General features: G+C 47.6%; 1 protein-coding gene across 1 annotated transcript; it reads right to left on the reverse strand.

The window, feature by feature from the left end:
- Positions 1-8,958: 8,958 nt before the first annotated feature.
- LOC101408145 (keratin, type I cuticular Ha3-I) lies at positions 8,959-13,979 on the reverse strand. Its single transcript, XM_014790694.2, has 7 exons — positions 13,632-13,979; positions 12,521-12,603; positions 11,851-12,007; positions 10,143-10,304; positions 9,923-10,048; positions 9,516-9,736; positions 8,959-9,307 (listed from the first exon to the last, which is right to left on the reverse strand). The coding sequence occupies exons 1-7, from the start codon at positions 13,977-13,979 to the stop codon at positions 9,190-9,192; spliced, it is 1,215 nt and encodes a 404-aa protein (XP_014646180.2). The 3' UTR covers positions 8,959-9,189.
- Positions 13,980-14,254: the final 275 nt, after the last annotated feature.

Raw genomic sequence — 14,254 nt, forward strand, 5'->3', positions numbered from 1 at the left:
CTTTCTGGAATATATACCTTTTTTGTCCCTTTTGATCAGCTTTCTGTCTAGCAAGAGATGCCCCATCCACTGCAGAGAGAAGAACAAGGACAAGACCAAAGCGTCCAGGTCTTGGCGGGGTCACTGGGCAGAAGCACTGTGACATGGGCACAACGGACAGCTTTCTGGGTCTGTGCTTAAGTGCCTCCGAGAAGAACTGCAAAGACTCTTGGCATGAATTCAAGCTTTGTGTGGTCCAACCACTTTAGTTCTTTACTTAATTTCTGTTTAATATTGGGCTCAATCCAAAAGATGTGCTCCGCACTCAGTTCTTGTCACCAAAATTCTTTCACAGTGAAGTTTTGTGTCTAATCCTGTGAGTGTCATGGTTGTTAATGTAGGCATGATAAACTGCCTTCCAAGAACACAGTGCCGAGGTTAAGAGAGGGCGGAATTACTCCCTTCTCTTCAGCAAAAGAGAGTCATGTGGCTACATGTTTCCTGTTCTCATAGTCACCCAAATGCATCTCCTCCTAATGAATAAAAAACATTTCCTGCTGTGTGACATTACTCAAGCAACCTCTCTGCTTCATTTTTTCGTCTGCCCTAAATAGGTTATTAATTTCAGGCCGGCAGGCTATTATTGGTTGAGCACCTATCGTGTGCCTCCTATGTGTCTGCCATAAAAGGCATCACTAGGATCAGTTAAGAAATGTGAAAATTTTTCAACGTTAAACTATCTGACCTGAGGGTCAATCTAGCAGAGACAATGGCCTGGATGGAGTCCAGGGGCCAGGCTTTGAACAGGCTGCATGGTTATCTCAAGGCTGCCATATGCAAGTGCAGAGTTGTGCCAGGCCCAAGAGCGCCCAGCTGTGGGGTTGCAGAGAAGCTGAAGACCAGCTTATGTGCTGCTTGCCAGACCAGGCACCTGCGGGGTGTCTCCTCCCAGAAAGGGAGCCATTCTCTAACTCACCAAGGGCACACGTGGGTTACTATAGACCTGGCTGGGAGGCCAAGGGCAGGAGGAGCTGGAGAATGGGGTGAATAGTGTCTTGGGGCACCAAAGATCAGACCAGAAAGGTTGGATCTACCATTAAATCTAAGGGGCAAACATGGACTAGAATTGGGAGACAAAGGAAGGGAGTGGCAGAAACGAGGCCACAAAGACCAAGTGATAAGGTACATTGAGAGGGTCTAAGACAATTGCAACAGACAGGGTCAGCTTGCCTGACCCTTCTCTCTTCCTTCCTTCCTTCCTTCCTTCCTTCCTTCCCTCCTTCCTTCCTTCCTTCCTCCTTTCCTTCCTTCCTCCCTTCTTTTCTTCTTTTCTCTCTTCCCCCCTGCCTCCTCTCTCTCTTTCTTTCTTTCAGTACCAACTTTAGAGCAGGAATGTGAACCCTCAGTTAAACACATAGCATAAGGCAGACATGCACTTTTCTAAAATCCCTGACTCCAAATGTCGAACCCTGGGAGCCAGTCCTGCTAGCACAGAGCTCACCATATCTCAGCTGCAAGATTCTGGACACTTCCCCACCTGTCCTCCCACCAGCCCACCTGTGTTTGTGCATTTCAGTTCGAGATATGCTGCCTTAGAGAACCAATCTAATTGAGAACTGATCAAGAACAGACTTGAAACTCTCCCATCTATGCCCTCTCCCCTGCCCGCCCCCCAGCACACCCTTCTCAGAGGGAGGGACTTCACTGTCCGTGTTGGTGTGTATTTGTACATTACCACACGCAGCCTGAGACTGCACTTCCCGAGGAGACCCCCTTCCCTGCCTGGCTGTTCAATGACACACCACACACAGCTCTGTCCCCTAGCGTCCAGGTCACTGATAATCAACATTCCTGCCCACTTTTCCCTGTGGTCAGCTGCCAGCCAGGCTCCACAAACAACCCACGATGAGTCAGCATGTGCAGGTATCGAATTATTATTAAAATGAAATACAAATACATTCAATTTTATCCAGGTCTTCAGTGATAAACCTAATTGTTGCTTTCCTGTGTAGAAAATAGATCTAAGTGGAAACCAGCTCCCATATGTGATTAAAATTACTGTGTCTTTGACATTACCAGGTCTGTGCTTTACTTTGATCTTCCCGTTGGAAAATTCTGATTGCTACAACCAGGGAAAATTCCATTAGCTTAATATTCTTACCTGTCCATCTTCCTCCTAACACAACACACACACACACATGCACATAGGCAGGCACACCCCCGCACACGCACGTCGGAATTCATATATCTCTGATTCTCAGCCCTCAGGCTCAGAGTCCTCTGCCTCTTGCCCCCATCCAGCCATTCTGCTGCAGCCCTCAACTTGAGGGAACTCAATACCAGTTTCCTAACCTGTGTGCCGAAGGCCTTGAGTGAGCAAAACCTTTGACTCTCAAGGCTGTGGATGCCCTGTCCCGATCACTAGGAAAGGGGGGTCAGAGCACAGGGATACAATTTCCTCAGGGTCCCTGAGGACGTGATGAGAAACTGTGTTTAATGAGCATTTACTATGCATTGGGTTAAGCACCTTTACCAACATAATCTCATTCTATCCTTATAAAAAAACTATGAGGTGGCCATTGTTCTCCCAATTTTACAGATTAAGAAACTGAGGCTCAGACCAAGTAACAAGCTGAGGGCTGAGATTCAGATACAGGTTACAATTCAGATTGAAAACTAAAGCAGTCCTTTTCAAACCCAAGATTTTTCTGGGGTTTGGTTTATATTCTTTCTCTTTTCATCTTTTACCATTTTTAAAACTTTAAACACACACACTCCAATGTGTCACACTCCAAGTGTTAGCTCCTCAGGGCCGCTACCAGCTTCATTTGTGCTGCCGCATGAAGTCATCTTGGTAGACGCCAACATTTCCCTGCTGCCGAGCATGGTTTAATTTCTTATGTCCGTCTGTGACCGGGAAGGTGGTAATCTTCCCTGGTCTTCTTTAAACTTCAGATCCGTGCTTGTCCCCACGTGTAAAAAGTGAGCATGAGAAAGAACTACCCTGCACACCTGCCGTGGGCTCAGACAAGAGCCTGGCGAGGCCAGGCCCACCTGCCTGGCACACGCCCGCGTCAAGGTGTCAGTGCCGCGAGTTTTGCAATAACAAGGGACAGGCCATATCATGATCATATCTTCTTATAGTTTTAGCAATTCTTGCAACTTTTGTCACTTCTTGTCTGACTTTCCTGTTCTTGATGAGGCATGTGAGCAGTTGTCAGACATCAGTGACTCTTTGAAACAAAACAGCACAAAGCATTTGACTGTAACTGTTGTGTGCTACCCCCCGGCTTCAAATGTTAGCGTTCAGCAAATCTATTTCCCCCTCAGTTGCCAAAGGGCTCCTTTTAATAAAGGTGTCAATCAAATCCATTCTTTTAACTCCTAAGGCTTCCCTCTTCACTTAAAACAAAATCAGATCCTCCCCAGAGCTAGGAGACCCCACATGCCCTGGCCGCTCTTCCCAGCTCATCCGTCATTGCATCACTCCATCACCGGCCTTCCTTCCTCCTTCAGAGGCACCAGCCTCGTTCCCCCCCTTGACCGGCTGGTCCCTCTGTCTAGAATGCTCTTTCCCTCTGATGTTTCTTCTCATTTTCCAGGTCTCAAGTGTCACCTCTGGGAGAGAGCAACCCTAACCGTGGACGCCACTATCGCCCAGACCCATATCAATCACCTGCTTCCTTTTCTTCTTGGTGGTCACCACTATTTAAAATCCTCTTCCTGGAGGCTGGCCTGGGCCCACAGTGGTTAAGTGCGCACGCTCTGCTTCAGAGGCCTGGGGTTTGCAGGTTCGGATCCTGGGCGCGCACCAATGCACTGCTTGTCAAGCCATGCTGTAGCGGCGTCCCATATAAAGTGGAGGAAGATGGGCACGGATGTTAGCCCAGGGCCAGTCTTCCTCAGCAAAAAGAGGAGGATTGGCATCAGATGTTAGCTCAGGGTTGATCTTCCTCACCAATGAAATAAAATCCTCTTTCTGTTTTACACGTTTACTTATTGACTTGGTCCCTCTTCTTTCCCGCCTGTGAACTCCAGGAGAGCCTGATCTTGTCTGTCTTCTCCACTGAGACATCACTGGTGCCAAGAACAAAACCTGTCTCAGAGTCAGTGCTTAATAATATTCATTGAGCAAACAAATGAGTCCAAACAACCTCATTGCTCCCATTGACTGAATTTCTAAGTAAGTATTATAAATATATCTTAAAATTAAAGATATACTAGTTAAACACTGCTCTTTTATATACGAGGTTCCCTTTCAATTTTTATTTGGAAAAAGAATCCTGTTATTGTTTTTTAATTGCTTTTGGAAACCACTGTGCCATAGCATCCTCTGGAGTGTTTCAAGATAAAGTGAAGAGAAGGAGGGACAGGGAGGAACAGCAGAACCAGACCCTGCTGTCTCTTCCCTGGCTACACCGGGGATTCGAAAGGAAAATTACCTCCTGGACCGGCCACAGGCACGTACTTTCCTGGCCTGGAAGAAGCCTCTTCCCCACTCCGTTCATCTCCAAACCGCAAAGTCTCTCCACCATCTCCAAGGTGTTATCTGGCATTCCGTTCTGAGCGGAGGAAGACTTGGGCTTCAGGGAACTTTAAATGCACATATCTGGGAGGCCTGGCACAGCGGGGTGGGTGAGGGCCAGTCCAGTGAAAGCCATGACATCAGCTCCCACGTGAATGGAGGGAGAATGTCAAAGAGCTGGATGGCTTTGGGGGTTAAGCCATCAAAGTCAAGTTCAATATGGGACAGGGGAGAAGAGTCAGATTTCAGGGCTGGGAGGGTGACAAACTGACTCCACCACTGACCCACAGGTTTTTGCCAAGTTTCCTTAACCCATCTGCTCTCAATTTCCCCATCTGTGGGATGGCGATAATTCCCTGCCCTCCCAGGTTTAAAGCATAGACTAGGTATTAAATAGATGTCGGCTCCTCTCTTATCAAGTATTCAAAGCCCCAAACTGCTGCCATTGGCCCTGGCTTCCCTCTGCCATCTTGCTGGCCATCTTATGAGCCAATGTCATGGGGGAAGAAGGGAACAGTCAGGCGATCTGTATTCTTGCTCCAGCCGCCCAGAAAACTCAGTTTGCTCTTTCATAAAATGCAGAAGGGGCCAGTGCAGGGAAAGGGAGGACTGTAAAGGAACATGAGGAAACTTTGGGGGATGGTGGACATGCTCATGTGGGGATGGTGCACAGGTGTATACAGGTGTCCAAAACTTATCAAACTGCATGCTATAAATATGTACAGTTTATTGCATGTCAATTATACCTCAATCAAGCTTTTTTTTAATGGAGATAGTAATACCTGTCCACGTCTAGTACATAGAACAAGCCCAAATGTGGTAATGGATGTGATGATGTTTGATAAGGAAATACAAATGCCCATATATAGCAGCGGTTCCCTGGGCTCTCAGAGACACATGACTCACAGCTGAGGTCAAGGCTGGGAGCACGCACTCTGGAGCCAGACCACCCCAATCTGAGAGCAGGCTCCTCTTCCATGATCTGGTGATCAAGGGCCACCAACCCATGACAGGCATGGCTATGGGGTCAGCTCCTGAAACACGGGTAGATGAGGAGCGAAGAGCGGGCTGAGGAAGAGGGTGGGATTGTGTGTCGCTCATCTTAAACAGTGTTTCACGTTCAGGGACCTCACAGAGCAGCCCCACCTCTGGTGCACCCAAAATCACATAATATGGGCGTCTCGAAATAGTCAAGGACCTGGGTGAAGAAAAGAAAGCTCATGAGAGGAATTCTGGTAACATTCCTGAGATGATGAGGGAGACAGATTTCTGGGGTTTAGGGGCTATGGGACTTCCCAAAGTGAGCAACAATTCCCACAGAATGGATCTTCCACATCTTCTTGCCCAAGTGTATGTCCTGGGTGCTTACAAGATGCTTCTGCTCTAGGTCCTCCCTTGGGCCTCTTGGTAATTCATTCTGTGAGTGATTCACCAGGCCACATTTTGCCTCCTTCTCAGAGACACACCATAAAGCTACCCTGAAAAGGGTACAGGTGCCTGTAAGAGACAAGAGGTTAAACTGTGCTTCCAGGAGGAGAAAGGGGCAGACCGGCTAGGCAGACCTACTTCCCTTTCCCCATCTCCCCACATTTCCCACAGACAATACTCTTTTCATCGCTCACCCCAAGACTTCCTATCACATTCCGTTCCCTATGGTTCTTCCTCTCATGTCAACTCCATGCTGCTCTGGGGCCTGGAATTCCATGGGGAAGCTGGGAAGAGGGATACTTGGAATAATGAAAAGGATTCATCACCCTTCCGGAAGAGAAAGTCGGTCCTGCACTACCCCAGGGCCTTTCAGGAGAGCACTCCCGGCTGGGAAAACGGGAGTCTGGGTTACATCAGTGAAAGGCGGGAACAAAAGCACGTTGTAGGAGTCTGAGTGGAATGTTTTATTGGGGAGACAATCTCAAAGTTAGACTCTCAGAGCCTAGGAATCAGTATTCAAGGTCAAAGGGTCAGTGAAAATAATACCAAGCCTTATGCATGTACAGCGTTGTGCCGTTTACACAGTGCTTCCACCCACGTTGACCATCACAGCAACGCCATGAAGCTGGCAGGCCCGGTGCTCCCTCAAAGGAAGAGTCTGAAAGTGAGGGAAGTTAACAACTGTCCAAAGTCAAGACCCAAAAATTCTGCCTCCAAAACAACCCTTAATTCTTCCGCTACGTGTCACGCTGTCATCTAGGGGGTGAGACCCATTGCCCAGCCATCTTGTTTACTTCACACAGAGGGCAGAGCAGGTGAGGAGGCGATTCCCAGGTTCTGAAGCCCTTGCCTCCTTGCTGTGAGAGCCCTGTTTCTGAGGATGCCTGGCTAGGAACTGATGACCTCAGTGATGGTGATGTTTATGTTATCTGCAAGGTCACACTACTATTAAATACCAGAGCCAGGATCTAACTCAAAACTCTGGTTCCAGAGTCACATTCTTTAAGCGAAGAACATCAAGGCCACTGGATCAACAGGCCCCATCAATACAGTCGGATGCACTGAAGAAGAAGCACTTGCCTCCACATAGCACTTTGCAGATGCTTTCACGCTTGCTCTCAGAGGTCGTGATTTCTGAGCTGCATCTCAGAACCCTGTGAGGAGGCATGAAGGTCAGAGAAGGAAAGGAACTCACCCAGGGGCCAGAGCAGAGTCAGGTTTGAGTATAGCACAGACCAGAAGCATGATTTTTTCGCTTTTCACAAAGGACAAGAGGAACTTGAGGCCATGAGGGTCACATGAGTTGTAGCTCCTCCCCCTCATGGGTGGGGTTAAGCCTGCAGGAAGTCCAAGCTCTTCCTGTCTCTCAGACTGCATGGGGGAGCCTGGATGCTCGACTGCGCTGGTATCGCCAGGAACAGGACATTTGCATGACCCAGGCAGATGCTGTAGGGAGAGGAGAGAGTTAGAGGGAGGGGTGAGGCCCAGAGTGAGCCGGGCACAGGCTCTCTGTGAATCCGGAGCTCCAGTAGGGTGACTTGCAGGCACTTGCTCGGCTCTGATGGCCCAGAACAACCCTGGGAGAGGGGCCCATGGCATCCACCCAGTGCTTCAGGCACACAGTTTCACACACCATAGACATCTTGGGTGAATTTACATGTCAAAAAAATGGTATGTGTGTAAATTTCGTGCTATACCCTCATTGTGAAAAGGAAGGATCTTTTGACCAAAACTGTCTTACTCTCAACTCTTTAATAACAGATGTGGCACTCCAAAGAATCTCCACCCACAACTTTATGTCAGGTTGAAATGACATATCCCAGTCCACGCAGAGTGCAGGAGGTGACGGAGGGACAGGGCTCACCAATCCTCTGGGTTTCACAGTGTTTCTTCTTATACTCCTACTGGAAAAATTTTGAGTGCACACTTGCAAAATATTTCTTATTTTTATGCATTTTATAATATGTGTATATACTACAACTGTAAAATATTACACATATTATAAAATGTACACTATACACTGCTAATAAAAATTTTTAAAGGAATAAGTAATCTGTGATAAAACTTTTTAAATTATATTTGTTTTTATTATTAAATGGGCATAAACATTTGCCCGCCTAATATACCATGATTATATAATTTGAAAGAAAATATCAACCTTAATCACATTTTGGTGAGAGGAATATGATTGAAAATGAGTCTTTTTAACATTTTAGTTTGATGATTTGTATGACATTGACTTGAAAGTCTGGATCTGAGTACAATATATTTCTGCATATTTTAATAATTATTATGAGATTTTTAGGCACAAAAACAGTCTTTACTTGAATTTGATGGCTATGAAAAAAAAACTCTCCAACATGCAAAGATTGAATTAGAGGAACATCATTGTTGGCTCAGTATATTTTTCCTGGTTCTGTCTAGGTTTCAATATTTTCCTGTTGCCAAGAGGCACATGATTCACATCTTCTCTCAGGATTCACGTCCTCCTGATGTTGTCCTACTTCTGTGAGTCTCTCACATACTCCCTCTGAAGAGCTTGACAGAAAATGTTTGCAGATACTCTTGTGTGCATTTGCCATTCCCTTCCCACCATCTTCTTCCCAAACATGAAAGCCACATCAGTGCGACAATGATGTCTGCTAGAGACCTTTCTTTGAGGGAAGTCACAGACCATATGTTGGGCTGAATGATCTCTTCACCTGATGGAAGAAGACTAGTTAATTTTTATTTATACTAGACAACCAATTTTGGAATTAATGAATGAAAAGGACAATTATCACGTTTGTGCCAGAATAAGAGTTTATTAAGAGGTTAACAAGGGATCTTTACTGCATCTCCAAAGACCAAAACAGTGACAAGGAAGATTTTTTCCAATTATGTTTTGCTTCATAGCATACCCGTCAGCACTATCGCACTTAATATAATTCTGTTTCCATCACATTTAGGTAAGTATTTGTTAAAGTATAACATGTTATGCAAATGTGTCATTGTGATAATAGATATTGCATGATCCTGTTGCAGATTTCTCTACGTGACTCAGAAGACAGACTGAGTCAGTAAGTGGACTTTGCAGTCTCTTGTGCTAAAGCGTCAAGCCAGGGAGTTCAGTGGAAGGCTAGAGTTGACACTTGGAAGCTGGTGCTCGTAAAAGTTTCTTCCTTTGTCCAAGGTGTGGTCACTGTAGGAGACGTTTGGATGCAGTAGGGCTGAGATGCGATTTTGGAGCCCCTCTCCTCCTCCTGGCACCGGGACCTCTAGCACACAAAAGTGTTGCAAGGCCCACACCGAGTGCGTGGGGCACAAGGATTGGAGATGCAGGACCCAATGGACTTGTCACATGCGTTGGTTGTGGCACATGGGTTGCAGGGGAGCCTAGAGACAGAAAACCATTTGGGCAAGTTAGGGTAAAATGAGATGAAGAGCTAGGAAGATACTAAACGCACTTTGTGTAAGAATATCATTCTTCCTCAGAGCTCCTCCAAGAAAAGCTTGAAATTATAAATTCATTTCTATCAAGACTTTTGATCGCTACAGAAAACTCTTACACCCCCAAGGAAAATATTACTAGTCTCATACTCACTTGCAGTCCTCGCTCTCCAGCAGACCCCGGTACGTGTTGATCTCACTCTCCAGCCGGGCCCGGACGTCCAGCAGCACCTGGTACTCCTGGTTCTGACGCTCAAGGTCACTCCTGATCTCCGCCAGCTGGGACTCCACGCTGGTGATCAGGCCCTGCACCTGGGACAGCTGGGCGCTGTAGCGGGCCTCCGTCTCCGTCAGCGTGTTCTCCAGAGAGTCTCTCTGTGGGGGGATAAAGAATGTCACAGAGTTCTGTGAAGGAGCCACTGCTCCTTCAGTGGGCTTCTCCACGGGGCTCCCAAGAAGTCACAGCTTCAAGAGTCAGGGAGAGTGTGGCCCAGAGGGCATCCCAGTGACTCCGATTCCCCAACTTCACATTTCTCAGCAGGATGGCTGAACAGTACCCACCAGGTTGTGCTGGGCCTGCAGCTCCACCTCCAGGGCGTTGACCGTGCGTCTCAGCTCGATGATCTCTGCCTGGTAGGACTGCAGCTGCTCTGAGCTGGACACCACCTGCCTGTTCAGCTCCTCGGTCTGAAACACCACAGGGGAGAAGACAGGATCAGACCCTGCCTAAAGGGCCCCACGAGGCCTCGGGTCCTGAGTGACCACGTGCTGAGATGCCCACCTGGGTGGTGAACCATTCCTCCACGTCCCTGCGGTTGGTCTCCACCAGGGCCTCATACTGACTCCTGGTCGCATTGAGCACGCTGTTCAGGTCCACAGTGGGGGCCGCGTCCACCTCCACGTTGAGGCGGTCTCCAAGCTGGCTACGCAACGTGTTGACTTCCTGATGGAAAAAGGCAAAATTTAAAGTATCACAAAGGATCCTGATGCTCTCCTCTAAGAGAATGCAGTTGAACTTGTGATCACTATTAAACTTTCAATAGCTTGGTTCCCTCTGATCCTCTAATTGACTGGGTTCTGCCTTCAGTGACTAATCTGTGTATCCTGCTTTACAAAGTGCTTTCAAGTCCACCACCTCTTTCCACCTTCGTGTCAGTGCGCTACCCCTCACTTAGAGAAGTGCAGTGATCGGCCTCCCAGCTGACTTTTTGTTTTTTTGTGTGTGTGTGAGGAAGATCAGCCCTGAGCTAACACCCATGCTAATCCTCCTCTTTTTGCTGAGGAAGACTGGCTCTGAGCTAACATCTATTGCCAATCCTCCTCCTTTTATTCCCCAAAGCCCCAGCAGATAGTTGTATGTCATAGCTGCACATCCTTCTAGTTGCTGCATGTGGGACGTGGCCTCAGCATGGCCGGAGAAGCGGTGCGTGGGTGCGCGCCCGGGATCCAAACCCGGGCTGCCAGTGGTGGAGCACGTGCACTTAACCGCTAAGCCACGGGGCTAGCCCCTCACAGCTGAGTTTTAAACCGTGGGCCCCAAACACCCAGTTCAGTGTTTCTGCTAGTATACCCCATAGCCTCTTATGTTTGATGCTTAACCGTGGGAAATAAAAAGGATAGAGTCTGGCTAAAGAGGAAATAAAAAATGCTTACTTCAAAATCTGCCATCCTGGGATAGTATAGGCATCACTGGAGATTCCATCAGCATAGATTTTGCTGAAGGAAATAAGTATCTGTTCATTTCACTGCTCATCTCTTCACAGAGCCAGCATAGCTTGGTACTCAGGCTTAGGTGAATGTCAGATCGATTTGAATTAGGTCTCATCTCTACCACTCACTACATGGCTTCTAGAAGCTTCTAGAAGCCTCAATTTCTTCATCTGTAAGTAAGAACTACCTCTGGAGTTCTAAGGCACTTAGCCCAACGTTTGACACACAATAAGCACTCAATTAATATTAATCATCACTATTTACATTGTTCTGGGATTTAAGGTTTGCACAAAAATATCTGTCTTCTTTATCATGCAACTAACCAAACAATGATAGTGAGCGTTTTTTCAGTGTTTCCCCCAGGCAGCACTGAATGGCAGAAAGAGTTCTGGACGAGAAAAGGAGAGTTGGGTTTTGTTTCCAGCTCAGCCCTCTCTGCTGTGTGGCCATCCTGGCCTCTCCAGTTGCTAAGTGGAGAATTGGGATAAAAGATCTCTGTGGCCCCATCTGCTCCAACGTGGGAGCAGAAGAGGCTGTGGGCACTGCCCAGTTGCTGACTTTTCCTTATTATGGGGCTTGCCAACTTCCTTCACTCTTATTTCTGCCTCTGACAGAAAAATCCTAATCTCATATCGTGCATTTTTAGATTACTCATTCTCTATAAATCTCCTTTTGTTTGGAGACTAGATTCCTCTTCAAGTTGAGCCTCTCCCACACCCTGGGGCAGTTGGAAACAGGCCTTGGCAAGTTTGAAGCTGTTGCTCTTTGGGGAACCTCACCTGCTCGTGGTTCTGCTTGAGGCAGAGCAGCTCCTCCTTCAAGGACTCTACCTGGGCCTCCAGGTCGGCCTTGCACAGGGTCAGCTCGTCCAGGATCCTGCGCAGGCCATTGATGTCCGACTCCACCAGCTGCCGCAAGCCCAGCTCCGTCTCATACCTGGGATACAGGAGCATCAGGGACAGGCCAGGCAGAAACAGGCCTGGCCTTGACCCTGGTCTGGTTTGTCAGACAACTGGAACTTGGGGCTTGTGGTTTTTACAGCCATCTCATTCATTTAGGTTTTCAACACAGAGCTCTAGCTCCTAGAGGAAAATGCACTGATAATTATATTTTAATAAATAAACAGCCAGTGGATTTAAGGGGATAGAAGCCCACAAACTGAGATTTCCAAAACTGATACACTTCCCACATTCTCCTGATTGCATTCTGTGCATAGCAGAGCATTGGAGGACCATGACTTCTACACTAGATTGGGGGATATTGCTTTACAGAGAAGCAAGAGGAGGAGAAGGCACCTAGAGAAGGGATCTCTGAGCTCTGGTGAGCAATAGCTCTGTGGATCTTGGGGAAAATGTCTTGGGAAAAGCTTTGTCAATGTGTGTCAGTGTTGAGGACAGGCTAAGGGGAAAGAGACAAGAGAGAGAAGACAGACCCCACTTGCCCACTCACTTGGTCCTGAAGTCGTCTGCGGCCAGCTTGGCGTTGTCAATCTGCACCACCAGCCTGGCATTCTCAGACTTGGTGCACAGGATCTAGAAGACCCAAAACACTCTAGAATGAGCTTGGTTGTTTTTAGCCAACAGCAATCCCTACTAATTCACTTATATGGAAGGAACAGAATGAGAAATCACAGTAGATCTTATATAAGATTATTAAATGCTGTCCATGTGCAATAGGTGCTCAATAAATATTTGAGAAATCAAATTTGCAAAAAAGAACACTGAAATATGCAAGAAAAGTATCAGTAGATATATTGTCTTTCTTTTTCTTTCCTAATTAGCAAAACTGAGAAGCTGATAATAATAAAAACTAACATTTATTCTTAAAAACTTACAATATATCTGGCACGGTTCTAGGAGCTAAAGATACAAAAATGAGTAAGCCTGGATCCTGCCTTCAAGAAATTTCCAGTCCAGTGGGGAAGATAAACACATACACCAGCAGTTGGAAGCAGCTGGGTCAGCGAAGCAGCCATGCCCTCTCGGTCATCCTGGATAGCTTGGCACCATGTCCTCCTAGGTAGTGTCCACTCTTTCTGGTTTTAGCCAACCACTTTATGCCCTCGCTGGACACTGCACACCAGGAGAAGCCAAGAGGCATCTAGGCCGGAACTGTAAAGCAGGATAATTAGGTGCCGGGAAGAGGATGGCAACAAGAGGTCAGAACAGTCAAAAGCTCAGATGAGGGAGAGAGAAAACGGTCCAATCCTTACAAAATGTTCTGCTTCCTAAGCTTCCTTCTTGGGCTCAATCTTTTCTCTCACCTCAGGGAAACAATTCCAGAGCTTGGGAAATGCATGGAAGCATTTAGAGGCAGCTTTTAGTTATAGCTTATTTATACAAAGTGCTGCTATCTCCACATAGACTAACCCTATGCAAATATTCAGACCTAGCAGTCCTGGGCCTGGAATAAGATGGATCCTCAAGAAAAGAAAATGGAAAAGCCAGACTTCAACCCATGGGTTTCAATCAAACCAAGAGCTCATATTGTTTCTTAACCATATCTCAGATTCTCTCCTTATAGCTTCCTGCTGGAGGCAGTGTGGTGCCCACCCCCTCACCTTCTGCTGGAGCGCCTCGATGGTGCGGAAGTAGGACTGGTAGTTGGCGCACACTTCCGGCTCCTGCTGCTGGCTCCGCTCCCGGATGCGGCTCTCCAGCTCCGCGTTCTCCCGCTCCAGCTGGCGCACCTTCTCCAGGTAGCTGGCCAGGCGGTCGTTCAGGAACTGCATGGTCTCCTTCTCGCTGCCATTGAAGGAGCCCTCGCAGAACCAGCTGCAGCTGCCCACGTTGGCGGGGATGTTGCAGGCCCCGGGCAGGGTGCAGCTGCAACAGCTGGGGGGCACGCAGGGCCGGGCGGAGAAGCTGGAGCGGCAGCTCAGGTTGGGCAGACAGCAGTTGTAAGACATGGTGCTGGAGGGAGCGAGGGTCTCAGCTGAAGACAGAGTCCAAGTTGTTCCAGGAGCTTGTGGGTCTCCTGCCTCTGGGGAGCATTTATACCCCCTCCACAGAGGGTGTGGACAAGCAAGGCAGCCCTTTTTTCTTACTCATTTGGGATTGTCAAAAGCCCTTCCCCTCAGTTTGTTATGTTTCCTCAGAAGAGTCCCTCACCTCGTAAAAGACTTTACTCAGGCTTCTCGCTAAGTCAGGACTTCTCTTCCATGCTGTGCCTCAGTGAAGTAAG

This window comes from Ceratotherium simum, chromosome 16 (genome assembly GCF_057802395.1).
Source record: "Ceratotherium simum simum isolate JZ-2026a chromosome 16, ASM5780239v1, whole genome shotgun sequence".
NCBI classification, from domain to species: Eukaryota; Metazoa; Chordata; class Mammalia; order Perissodactyla; family Rhinocerotidae; genus Ceratotherium; species Ceratotherium simum.

Bases quoted from the DNA above. Each gene is read 5' to 3' on its own strand.
- LOC101408145 (XM_014790694.2), bottom strand. From the start codon at position 13,979: ATGTCTTACAACTGCTGTCTGCCCAACCTGAGCTGCCGCTCCAGCTTC. The intron at 10,049-10,142 runs GTGGGCATCTCA...GTGGTGTTTCAG, and splicing joins AGGAATGGTTCACCACCCAG to ACCGAGGAGCTGAACAGGCA. The intron at 9,308-9,515 runs GTGAGTATGAGA...TTCTGTCTCTAG, and splicing joins CTGGAGAGCGAGGACTGCAA to GCTCCCCTGCAACCCATGTG.